Source organism: Vicugna pacos, chromosome 27 (assembly GCF_048564905.1).
Source record: "Vicugna pacos chromosome 27, VicPac4, whole genome shotgun sequence".
Classification (NCBI taxonomy): domain Eukaryota; kingdom Metazoa; phylum Chordata; class Mammalia; order Artiodactyla; family Camelidae; genus Vicugna; species Vicugna pacos.
This window is the reverse complement of record NC_133013.1, coordinates 3,691,399-3,703,503: the sequence shown is the minus strand read 5'-3', so window position 1 is coordinate 3,703,503 and position 12,105 is coordinate 3,691,399. Positions and strand designations below refer to the sequence as shown.

The following is a 12,105-nucleotide window of genomic DNA, read 5'->3' as shown; positions in this document are numbered from 1 at the left end:
CTGAGGGTTTGTATTCCTCATAAATAAAAGCAAACATGACTAGCTCATATTCTGAGTAGGAAAAAAAAACACTTAATTTTTATTAGTAGATATTCAAGAAGTTAACTAATATCATCATTTTCAAATTACCCAAGCAAAGACCATATAGGTCTCTGCAAATCATAAAACTGTACTTCAATTAAAAAAAAAATTTACTAGTATTTCAAGCCCACTTTATTTTACAGGCCAGTAAAAACTATCAAACTATTAGAAGAAAAAAATGTGCCATCCCATATAAAAAGTTTTTGTCATTTTGAATAAATTATTCAGATATGTCATTTTACAGGAAACAGAACAAATGATATATTTTGTCTAATAAAATTATATTGGTCAAACAATATTACTGACAAAAGTTTTAATCTATCTCTTTAATCAAAAGAGTAACAACCTTGTCATCAAATACATAAGCAGAGGCTAATTTTAGAGTCATGTAGATAAATCCTATCTTCATTGTGACAAATGGACCCTTGTACTGTTCAACATACAAAATTTCTTAATGCAACTCCTACTTCTACTTTAATGTATTTCCTTAAGAGTAAAACACATCATAAAATACAAGTGATCAATGAATGAACAGCTTCTAACAGTTGAACTACAAAAATAACAAATTTTACCATACCACAAATCTGATCTTTGGTCCTTGCTTCCAGACTATCAACATCTTCTTTTACGGGCCATAACTCTTTAAGAACACACCCTCAGGTTTTTTCTATTAAGGATATATAAGCATCTTCTGCTAAACATCAGTAATCTCTTCCTGAAAGTGTGAAACTGTTAATTGGGAGCATTTTTCCCATTATTTTAGATGGAAAAAAATTATACCTTTTTACATGACAATGTTAAAAAAAAAACAACAAGCCCTATCAAGCCCTATCTAATTTCTTAAAATGTATCCAATACATAGTAAATATCTATTATAAATAATTTTCCAGTTAGGACATAGAGCACCCTGCTTCCTAATCATCAAATCATGAAGTTGTTAACAAAGAATTATCATCTTAGTGGGTAAGATTCTAGACCTTCTGTTGACATGTCATCCTCTTCAGAACATCTTCAAGTGATTCTGACCTTCTACTAATTCTGTAAAAAATGTACCAATACTTAATCCTCACAGTGTTTTGTTTAAAATGTTAAACTGAATTTTTCAGACATAAATACAACTTGTTAAAAAAATTTAGAAATATAAATATTCGTAACATTTGAGTATCAATAAGAGGTGTTACACTGAGAAAAACAAGAAATGAGACATTTTTGTATGATACACCTGTATATTCTGTGATATATGTGTACCTGAAAAATACTCAATCTATAAAAGTTTACACTTAAATAGAGCTTGGGGCAGACTATTCAATACCTACGAAACTGTACTAGAGCTAACAAATATATAACCCTCAAAATAAAAAAGTACTAGTGCACTTAATACATTCTTAATTCCCAACAGAAATATACTATAATAAATACATAATGTTGCAGGAAAAAGGGTGTGTTGTGGGTGGGAGGTAGCATATTGGAAGAAAGCATGAGGAACTGTTAAATTACACAGACTTGAGCTAGTACGCAGAGACTAAGGATACAATCATTCAGTAAGCATCTCTAAGATGAAGCACATAGCCAAAAGATGGGTACATCCATCCTGTGCTACAACCATCCCCAACAGCTTGCTGCATTCAACTGTGCCAGCACATCCTACGTTCACAGTAACTGGTGCTCTGTGATGCACACTTGTTGGGGAAATGTGTATAATGGAGTCTATGCAACTTCCACACTATACATATTGACAATATTCACCTTTTATCCACAGTATGTGAACTAATTCGTGAAATAGAAATACCCGCATTGATGTAATAAGGTTGTATAAAGTTATGAAAGCATCTTTATTGTGGAAACAGAGTAGAAGCTATTAACACAACTCCATTTCATTAATTAATTTAAACTTGATTCAAATGATATTACTGAAAATTTTAGAGGTATTCTCTAACATGTATGTCCTAAACAAAAAGCTTCCTCTTTTAAAATACAATTACCTCTCGTAGGGCTGGTCATTCAGAAATTCAATTACCTTTGTTTCTAATACTGACTTACCATCACTGAGAGAAAGCAAGCAAGCCTGGAGTTGATTTTTAAAAAGTTTTAACAATTTTAGAATACAGGATCATTTAGAAAACAAAATAAGGCTTGGGTGAAACTACCACGGTTAGGAGATGATTCTTGGCAATATGAGTGTGCCGAACGCCTGGGAGACTCAGGTAAGTGGGACACGTGAAGAATATATTAGAACGAAGAACTGAATTACTTCTCAGATAACTATTACAAAATGTTGCCTTGCCTTCAGAAATAGAAAAAGATCACCGATTCCTCTTTCTGGTTCTTTCACCACTGAGTGCTTAGGTTCCAAAGTGCATGCCAGATATTTAGTTCAGCTCTTCAATAACTTAAACAGACTTTGTAGCCTAGTTTAGGTGATTAACTACCACTTAATACATTTTTTCTTAGTGGAAAATATTTAAGAGTTCCAATCCATCCATTAACAAAGGAACTTTTGGGAATATAACCTGCTTCTATATAAGTACTGCATGCTAACCGATTGCGCCACTGGAGCACCTATAACCTGCTTCTAATTAGGGACCATTCAAACAGTAAAATATAGTTAAATCATTAACTCAATTATTAGTTGTCTTTTACCATAATAAAAAATCATCTCCACTATACTATCTTGTCCTAAGGTCAAAAAGGCAAAATAAGCAAACAAATAAAAACAAACCTCACACATTTTTTTTAAAGCTCCAATTTTTTTTCAATCAGAAATTCTCAATTAAAAATAGAACATCTTACCTTTAAAATCATCTCTTGCTCCTTGTCCTTCCTTCTTGTTCATTTTTATGTCAGAACAGTTGTTAGGGGCACCTTTAGAGTTTTCAAGGTAAGCTGAGCTTGCTCCTTTCTTGGAGGGATGAGGATCACAGAGTTTTGCATTAATCTTATAAAGCTCGAGGGCTTTAATAGCTGCTGCATTGTTATCCATACGAAGAAAAGTTGGACAGGAAGCACAAAACTCATTCGTGCAGGCCTCATTTCCACAGCCCTCAGTTAACTGGTGGTAGTAGCGTTCTATTAGATGCTTTGCAGCTGCTCGCTTCCTGTACCAAACATCATCAAACAGTAAGCACAGTGATTAGTGCAGCTCTCAGGTACAAAGCTCAACAGATCATCAGCAAAGCCAAAGTTAGCCAAGCACTGAAGTAATAAACTTGCATATTAATATGAGGTGTAGAAAACGGAGATACACCATTTACACAGAACTTTTAACTAGGGAGATATTTGATTGTTATTTCCTAAGATGCCATGATAAAGAATACTGATGCCCGTCAAAATAGTTTGTTTTAATAGAACACGCTTTCCTTTGGTTTTAAGGGGAGGGGGGAGGTTGTTGATGTGCTTAAACTGTTTAGCACAACAGCTACAAATGCCAAGTTTTATGGCTGAGTATTAGTATCTTACCACTTTAAAAATTAACATTAAGAAAATGAAAGTCTATTTAAATATCAATTCAGCTTTCCTTTACACAATTACCATTTTGTTTCAACAGTCTGTAAATACTTGATCTACAGTTAATACAGAACTTGTATGGGGAACAAAAAGTCTTCATCCCCCAACTATCTACTATATGGAGATCTAAAAAGAAACGTATTAATAAAATATCCAAAGTTTGTGTTATACCACAAGAAACTGGCTCCGAACAGACAATCTTGAACCCAAAAGCGTCATTAAACTTCCTCATTAATATCAAGTCACAGGAACACAGAATACTCTAAACTCCCTCTAGAGCTAAATTTTATATTCTTACTTTGTGAATTTAAAGTATGTGGATTAATGCTCCATTATGGCTGGTCCAGCAGAGCTAGCCAGCAAGGACACTGAAGAAGGGATCATTTTAAGAAGCAAGAAGCTGGACTACATGATCTATCTCTATGGTTTATTCAGCTCTTAGTATCTGTACTTCTACTACTGAAGATATGAGATCACTGTAAGTAGTCTACTGGACCCAAAGAAACATAATTCATAGCTATTCCTTTTGGTTCCAAATACACATACAGGAGTAAAAACTACAAATAATCAGAACTATTTAAAAAATAATTAACCTAATTTAATTCTCCATATATTCCTACAAGTACCTCACAAACATGTAGGACTAAATGGCAAATGGCATTAGTTTACATCTTGTCAACTGTGAGATACATCTTGTTAATCATGAGAAACTAAACAAGACGACAAATAAGGGACATACCAATAAGTCTAATTTTGTCTCAAAAGTAGGACTTTGTCTCTAAACTATCAAAGTAAGTGATAAAGAGTAATAACTCAAACACATTCAATTCACTGTGGTGCTGTTTTTCAAATGTTCCATGCAAATTTACCACTCACTGCATGCAAACAGAGAAAAAAGAAAACCCCACAAAACGCACTTAAAAATTGCATGAACATGACTTGATATATCTTATAAACAATTCAATGCCTGAAAATTAAAACATATTATTTCAGATATGTCACTGTGCAAAGTACTAAAGTGACAACATGTAAAGAAAGAGAAATATAAAATCTAGAAGATTTATACCATATGTTGCTATTCCTCTTCCAAAATGCAGTAACTTTCCCTAGTGAGAATGTAAATAGGTATGAATTTCCTTTATGGAGGAAAATTATGAACAGGTATCAAAAGTCTTAAAAATGAAACAGAGGATGAACCATACAAATCAAAGATGCCGTTTTGGGGAGATAATATGACAATTTTGTAAAAATGTTCTGTTTCTATAAAATCTGGAAAAAACTGACATGCCCAACAATAGGAGATTAAATGAACTGATAACCATTCACACAATGGAATAACTAAAAATTATCAAGCTCTGAATGTGGCAGACATCATTAATTGATCTTTTAATTGTAAGTCAGTTACAATGTAGTAAGTGTAGTTAGAAGCCGTTTTTATTTCAAAGTGTTAGTAGTCATTTTCTCTGAATAATGTGATTAAATGGGTTTTTAAAATTATTCTATCACTTTGCTTCTGATTTATTTTTCTATAATACATTACTTATATATTAAAATTAAGGAATAGGGAAGAGGAAAATGTTAGTGGTTTTAAAACTTCATACACGTGATTTGAATAGCCTCAAGATTACTAAACTGTCCTTATGGTTTTTTAAAAATTAATTTTAAGAACCGAAATACTAAAACAGTCTAGCTGTTTTTCTTAATGTCAGGTTTTGTCTTAAAAACACCACCAAATAAACAAAACCAAAAAATTGCAGTCATATACATAATGCTTCTGGCATGTAATGCATAAAGAAGTGTGAACAGGAAAAACAGGACAAGACCAAGAAATGAAAGACCAGCTTTAAGCCTCAAAGCAGCTGTACAATCTGAACCAGCAATTCCCCAGGGCTCAGCTTCCCATCTTTAAGCCTCCGTTCAGTTCTAAGTCTGCAACAGGGAGGTGAGCAAGGAAGGAACTAGCATTTGCTGAATGTCTGGTAATACAGTGGACACATCTAGGCACTTTGACACAGGTCATCTCCTTTGAGTCCCATGACTCTGAGGATTATCTTCACACAGCCCAAAAAGGAGACAGAACTGAGAGTCAAATCATGTATCCAAGGTCACACAAAGGAAAGTAAGGAACTAGGGTAAGAGTAGGAGTCCAGAGAAGACCTCTGGTTTCAGAGTCTAAGTTGTTTCCATGACATTGTCTTACAGAAGGTGATACATTTCAAAATTCTTAACAAGGGTAGTACGAAAAAACTTCATGGAAAAAGTCCCATAAATAATGTGTATTGAGGAACAGGTAGCACTATACTCTGCAAAGTTAATACATCTATAATTTGTTGAGGACCTATGTGCTAGGCACTTTACAGACATTCTCACTTTGGAAGGTGGTAAACCCTTCTAACGATTACAAGTTAAAAGCTCACACTCTGAGGCCAGACTGCCCAAGTTCACATGCTGGTTCTGCCACATAGTAACTATGTGACCTTGGATGAGTTTACTTAAATCTCCCTGGGTCTGTTTCCTCATCTTAAAAATGATGGTGTATGTAAGAATGATTATGGCTGCGAGAGAGTTAAATGAGTTTTTATGTATACACACACACACAGTGCTTAGGACATAGGATGACACACAGTAAGCACTATGTGTTAGCCAGTATCATTACTGTTACAACTGTTACTACCATCCTCACAAGTCTATGAATTAGCAGCATTAATCCTCACTCTGCTGATGCTCAGAGCAGTCACGTAACAAACCACACATCTAGTTAGAGAGTTGAACCCAAGTTTGACTCCAAAACTTGGGCTTTTAATACCATTGAGGGTACATTTAACATAAGAGTAGGCCCTCTATTTGATCTGCTTCTCTGCACCAAGACTTAGATGTAGTAGCTAGACTGCTGAAACCGGACTGAAAGGAAGCCATTGCCAGAACCTCCATGTTACCAGTGCAATCACCCACGACCAGCAGTTTTCTTCTTTCCAATGACACCTTGGATTACCTGCGTACAATTCTGTATCTCCATCTAATTTAGAGCATATAAAAAAGCCTCTAAGTTGGGAATGTGTACACTAATAATGACATTCTAGTAAATGACTGGTACAAAATTAATACCTATACACTAAAAGCTGCCAAATCATAGCTCATGGATCAAATCTAGCAAGGAAGCTGTTCTTTATAGCTTGCAAGCAAAGAATGATTTTTGCAATTTTAAATAGTTGAAAGAGTCTGTAAAAGAACAGTATTTGTGACACATAAAAATTTCGCGAGACTTAAATTTCAGTGTCCACAAAGTCTTATTAGAACATAGCCAAGTCCATTCACTTACATACTGTCTACTGTTTCCACACTACAACAGCAGAGTTGAGTGGTTTAACAGACGGTACAGCCTGCAGAGCCTAAAATAAATACCACCTGGCCTTCACAGAAAAAACTTCCCAACTCTTAATTTAGACTGTGCTTTCTGCCCTCCAGTGACACTTTCATCCAATCACATGGCCTTCTCACTCTTTCTTTTCCCTCAGCAAATCAGTGCAGTAAAATGTATAACTTTCCCCAAGTACGAATTTTTTTAAAAAGAAAGAGGAAAAAAGAAAGGTAAAGAAGGGATGAGGAGGAGAGAAGAAGAAAAGAAAATGAGATAGAAAAATGGAAAGAAATGAAGGGAGGCCTTTTCCCTACTGGGTCCCTTTAGTGACACCTTACCTGCCATTCAAAACTATCAGAAGAGGGGCTGTGGCTTACTTTCTATAATTTCCTCACACCTCACTGACTTTTCTTCTATTCAAAAAACAAACCAAATACTTTATAATGTATTATTTTTTTAAAAGGAGGATCTTTCTCTTATCAAGGGCATGTCAAGCGAGACCTTCTAGTGAGAGAAAACTCAATGCCCTTCAGATTACTTACACATTTAAAATAGACAATACTTTCCACTGATTTCTTTTATTTCCATGACTGAATTGCTGAGACAGCCCTACAAATAAATGTTCTATGGGATAAATCAAATATGGAGGGCCAGGGTTACTCTAGAAACTGGCAGAAGTCTTTTAAAAAATGGCTTCACCTCAGGGGAAAGTGTACTGACATCAGCAGTCAACTTGGAAACGTACAGGCAAAAAGCCGGACTGATGAAGAGGAGGGCTATGTGATCAAGCAGTGTAAATACAAAAGGCAAAGTCTAGATGACAGGCCCACAGCATCAACTGTCGAAGTCTTCCAGCTTTCCTACATGTTTGGAAGTTTTCAAAATAAAACACTGTGGGGAAAACACTGTTTCCACAATGTAACTTCCTAGAGAGTAGATCAGATGACAGAGGAAATGGTTTCAGCCACCAGTGGCAGAAAAAGGAAAATCAATTCAGTATCATCAATGGCACTATTACCACATCTGTTGACTTTAAATCTGTTTTTGGAAGTCTAGTACTTAATTAAAATACAAACAAACAAAACCCTATAATGATAAAAACAAGAGTTATATGCTGACCATACTATAAACAGCAGCTTAATTTGTTCATCAAGGAAACAAATATTAGGAAAGTTTGTTTAATGTTCCTAAACCAATGGCAAACCACTGGAGTTAGAACCACTGAAATGGCTGCCAACAATGTAAGAGATAGAACTTGAAACAGATCTTAAACTGAACTTAACAGACAGTTGGGAAATCAACAATGAACACAAGTAAGACGAAGAAATAAAAAGAGCAACTGTCAGAAAGTGAAGACACATCAGTGAACAATGAGCAAATAAGACTGGAATGACTGGAATTAGAATTAAAAACAATAGAACACAGAAGAAAAAGTAACTGTGACATGCAACATAAAACCAGTAGATGAAGTACCGAATAATAAAAGGAGATAAAAAGGCAAAGATCAAAAGAACATGTGAATGCTAAGTAGAAGGACTTTAACTGAAAATGAAGATGTGAGGAATCAAGGAGCCACAGATAAAACATAAAGGGCCCAAGACTTGTATGATCAGTCTGTGAAGCTTATAATCCCTGCCTACTCGTCCTGAAGGTAAGCGGAAAGACTTTGTTTCTTCTAGGATGTTGGCCTTCGTAAACACTCCACTCCCCCTCCCCCAAAGTTTTATTTAATGTAAAAAAACTTGTAAGAATGATCAATGGTATATCCTACATAGTATTAGGCCTTACAGAAATAGATCTCAAAAAAAAAAAAAAAAAAAAAAACAAACCCTATGACACAGCTATGTTCAGATTTAAGGTTAGGTCTGTTACAATGGAACTGAGTGAATTATTAGATTATTTCAATTGTGAACTCATTATTACCATGATCCAATCAACCAGACAATAACTATAAAACAGGAAAGTGTTTGTGAAAACTTTATTTAAATTGATATATTTTACTGTTAGAAATATGTTTACTGTAACAATAACCCAAGTATTCTTTTACTGACCTTTATAATCTCAATGCCCAGGGAGTTTGTTACATAGTGTACACAAAAATTGCACATCTAAACATTTACATAAAATTATTCACCTTTAAAAAACTTTTTGTTTTTTAGAAATGTCACATTTTAGAGTGAAGTATAATAAACAAAAAACAAAACATAAACACCCACCTCCCTCCAATCAAGAACTGAAAGGGAAAGGAATACAAAGTACACGTTAGCATTAATGTAGAGCAACTACCAATTCTCTGTGATGATCTTGAAATATGGTCTTTGATTTTTAATTCTGATTCAAAGATAATCAAGACAAAATGTATTCCTTGACTAATTACACACTTGAGTGTCTACCATGAACCACGCAACAGACTGTAAATTCTGTGATAAAGAGACAGTTGGCTGGCCAGATTTTGCATTCTAGATATTTGGATCACTCTTATAAAATCATCTTTTTTACAGGGTTTAGGAAGCTGAGAAAACTCTGGGGTTGCTACAAAACTTAATAGTTTTAATATATATTGTTGAGAAACACGTTGAGTTCTTTCTGTGTTTGGGTAAGAAAATCCTTAAAACTGATCTTTGAATTTATCTTAAAGATTATTTAATACACATCAAAATTAGCTTTTTATAGGTGATATAGTAAGCCTGTAGGTATATTCCTTCTAGCATATGGATTGTCGAATCACTAAATTTATCTGAACAAAGATTAATAAGCTAACCCACTAACCAGAAGTAACTTCAGCAAGACGGAGGAACAAGAAGCACCAGAACTCACTCCCCCACAGAAACACTGACGTACACGTGGTCCCAAAAGTCTTTATGAGGGCATCAAGACCAGTTAGAAAGCTTCAGTACCCCAGGTAAGCTGAAAGCCCAAACCAGCAAGGCACGCGTAAGAAAACTGTCTCCTGTCAATTGCTTCAGCCTCTCCCCAAGTTGGCACAGTCCACAATAGTGATGAGAAGCCCAATTTGCAGCTTCACCCTTGGAAACAAGAGAGAATAATGTCCAACATTTCAGTTTTTTGAGGGAGTTGCCCAAGGTACTAGTTTCTGTCTTGCCTAACTCAAGAGAACTGAAGGAACCAGCATACACTGGATGCCCAAGGGTTCCAGAAAACAAAAAACAGTTCCCTGGTTTGCTGTAGCCCCAGAGAACATTAAGTGCCACAAAAAGACAAAAGAGAGGGCAAAAGACTATAAACTCTTGAAAAAGAAACCAATAAATCTCTTCAACTGGGAAATTAAAAGCACAAGTGTCCAGACAAGATAAACCCCTTAAAAGGTTTTAGAGGGACCAGAAATCTCTAGCTAGGTTAAATGATGGTGATCTTCCCCTCTATGAAGCTAGTCCCTAAAGACTGGGAGAGTAGCTGTTTTACAAATGGAAAATCCACAGCAACAAAACAAAGCACATGAAAAACAAGAATCACGACCCAGTCAAAGAACAAAATGAAGTTCTAGAAAATGACCTTAGGGAAACTGAGACCTATGAATTACCTGACAAAAGATTCAACTTAATTGCCTTAAGGAGACTCGCCTTACTACAAGAAAACACAGAGAAAACTAGATGAAATCATGGTGCATGAACAGGATGAGAATACCCACAAAGAGAAATATTAAAAAAAGAAGCAAGAACTCTGGAGTTGAAGAATATAATAAGTGAACTGAAAAATTTACAAGAGGGGGTCAATAGGAGTCTTGATCAAGCAGAAAAAAAGAACGAATGAACTCAAAAGGGGAGTCATTAGAAATTCCTGAGTCAGAGGAAAAAAAGAAAAAAAAAAAAGGAAAAGTGAAGAGAGCCTAAGAAGATTTATGGGACATCATCAAGCTGACCAGGGTATGCGTTAGGGGAATACAAGCAGAAGAGAGAATGAGGCATATGCAGCTTATTTGAAAACCTAATGGCCACACTTACTTCCCAGATCTGAGGAAGAAACTGAACATCTAATTTTAAGAGGCTCAAAGGACTCCACCTAGGATGAACCCAAAGAGGCCCACACTAAGATGCATTATAATCAAACTGTCCGAAGTCAAAGACAGAAGAGATTCCTGAAAGCAACCAAAAGGGAAACAACTGGCCACGTCTGAGGAAACTACCGTTAAACTAAGAGCAGATTTCTCACCAGAAACCTTATAGGCCAGAAAGGAGTGAGGTGACATATTCACAGTGCTGGAAAAAAAAATTACTGCCAACTGAAAACACTATTATCTGGCAAAACTGACTTTAAAAATGAAGGACAAATAAAGACTTAGCATAAACAAAAGCTGAGATAGTTCACCATCACTGAAACTTCCTTAGAAGAAATGCAAAAAGGAGTCCTATAACTTCAGACGAAAGATGACAGACACCACCACAAAAGCATACAAACATGTACAGCTCCCTGGTAAAGATAAACTTACAGACAAGTACAGAATCCTGTAATACTGTAATGGTGGCGAGTAAGTCACTTTTAATTCACAGGGATTAAAAGATAAAAACATTTTTTAAAAACTCATCTACATGTTGATGGATACAAAATATAAAAAGGTGTGATTTGTCTCATCAATAACATAAAGGAGGGGAGAGATGTAAGGAAGTAAAATCTCTGTAACTGAAATTGTTATCAGTTAAAAATACATCATTACAACTATAAGACTTTATGTAATTTCTATGGTAACCACAAAAAAATACCTATAGAAAGATGCACAAAAGAATCAACATACCACGACCAAAAAAAAATCAACAAAACACAGTGGAAGACATAACGGGGGGGGGGGGGGGGGAGACAAAGCATATTAAGCCCTTTCCTATCAGTACTTACTTTAAATATAAATGGATTAAAAGCCCCCAATCAAAAGGCATAGAGTGGCTCAATGGATTAAAAAAAAAAGTCTCAACTATACGCTGTCTATGAGAATTACTTTAGATATAAGGACATAAAACAAGCTGAAAGTGAAAGAATGGAAAAAGATATCCTGTGCAAATGATAACCAAACAAGAACAGGCATAGCCAAGTGTGTATCAGAAAAAATAGCCTTTAAGTCAAAAACTGTCGTAAGAAAAAAGCACACATTATATAATAACAAAAGCATCAATTCACCAAAAAGATATTACAATTATAAATATACATGCAGG

General features: G+C 35.1%; 1 protein-coding gene across 6 annotated transcripts in view; it reads right to left on the bottom strand.

Moving 5' to 3' along the window:
- UBE3A (ubiquitin protein ligase E3A) overlaps positions 1–12,105 on the bottom strand; it is a 78,934-nt gene that overhangs the window by 24,859 nt on the left and 41,970 nt on the right. For all 6 annotated transcript variants that reach the window (XR_012064699.1, XM_072950645.1, XM_072950647.1 and 3 more), the window contains one exon: positions 2,872–3,176. Coding sequence is in view for 5 of the 6 variants with exons in the window: in XM_072950645.1 (XP_072806746.1) it covers positions 2,872–3,176 (305 nt within the window). In the remaining variant the exon portion in view is untranslated. The remainder of the gene's footprint in view (positions 1–2,871; positions 3,177–12,105) is intronic.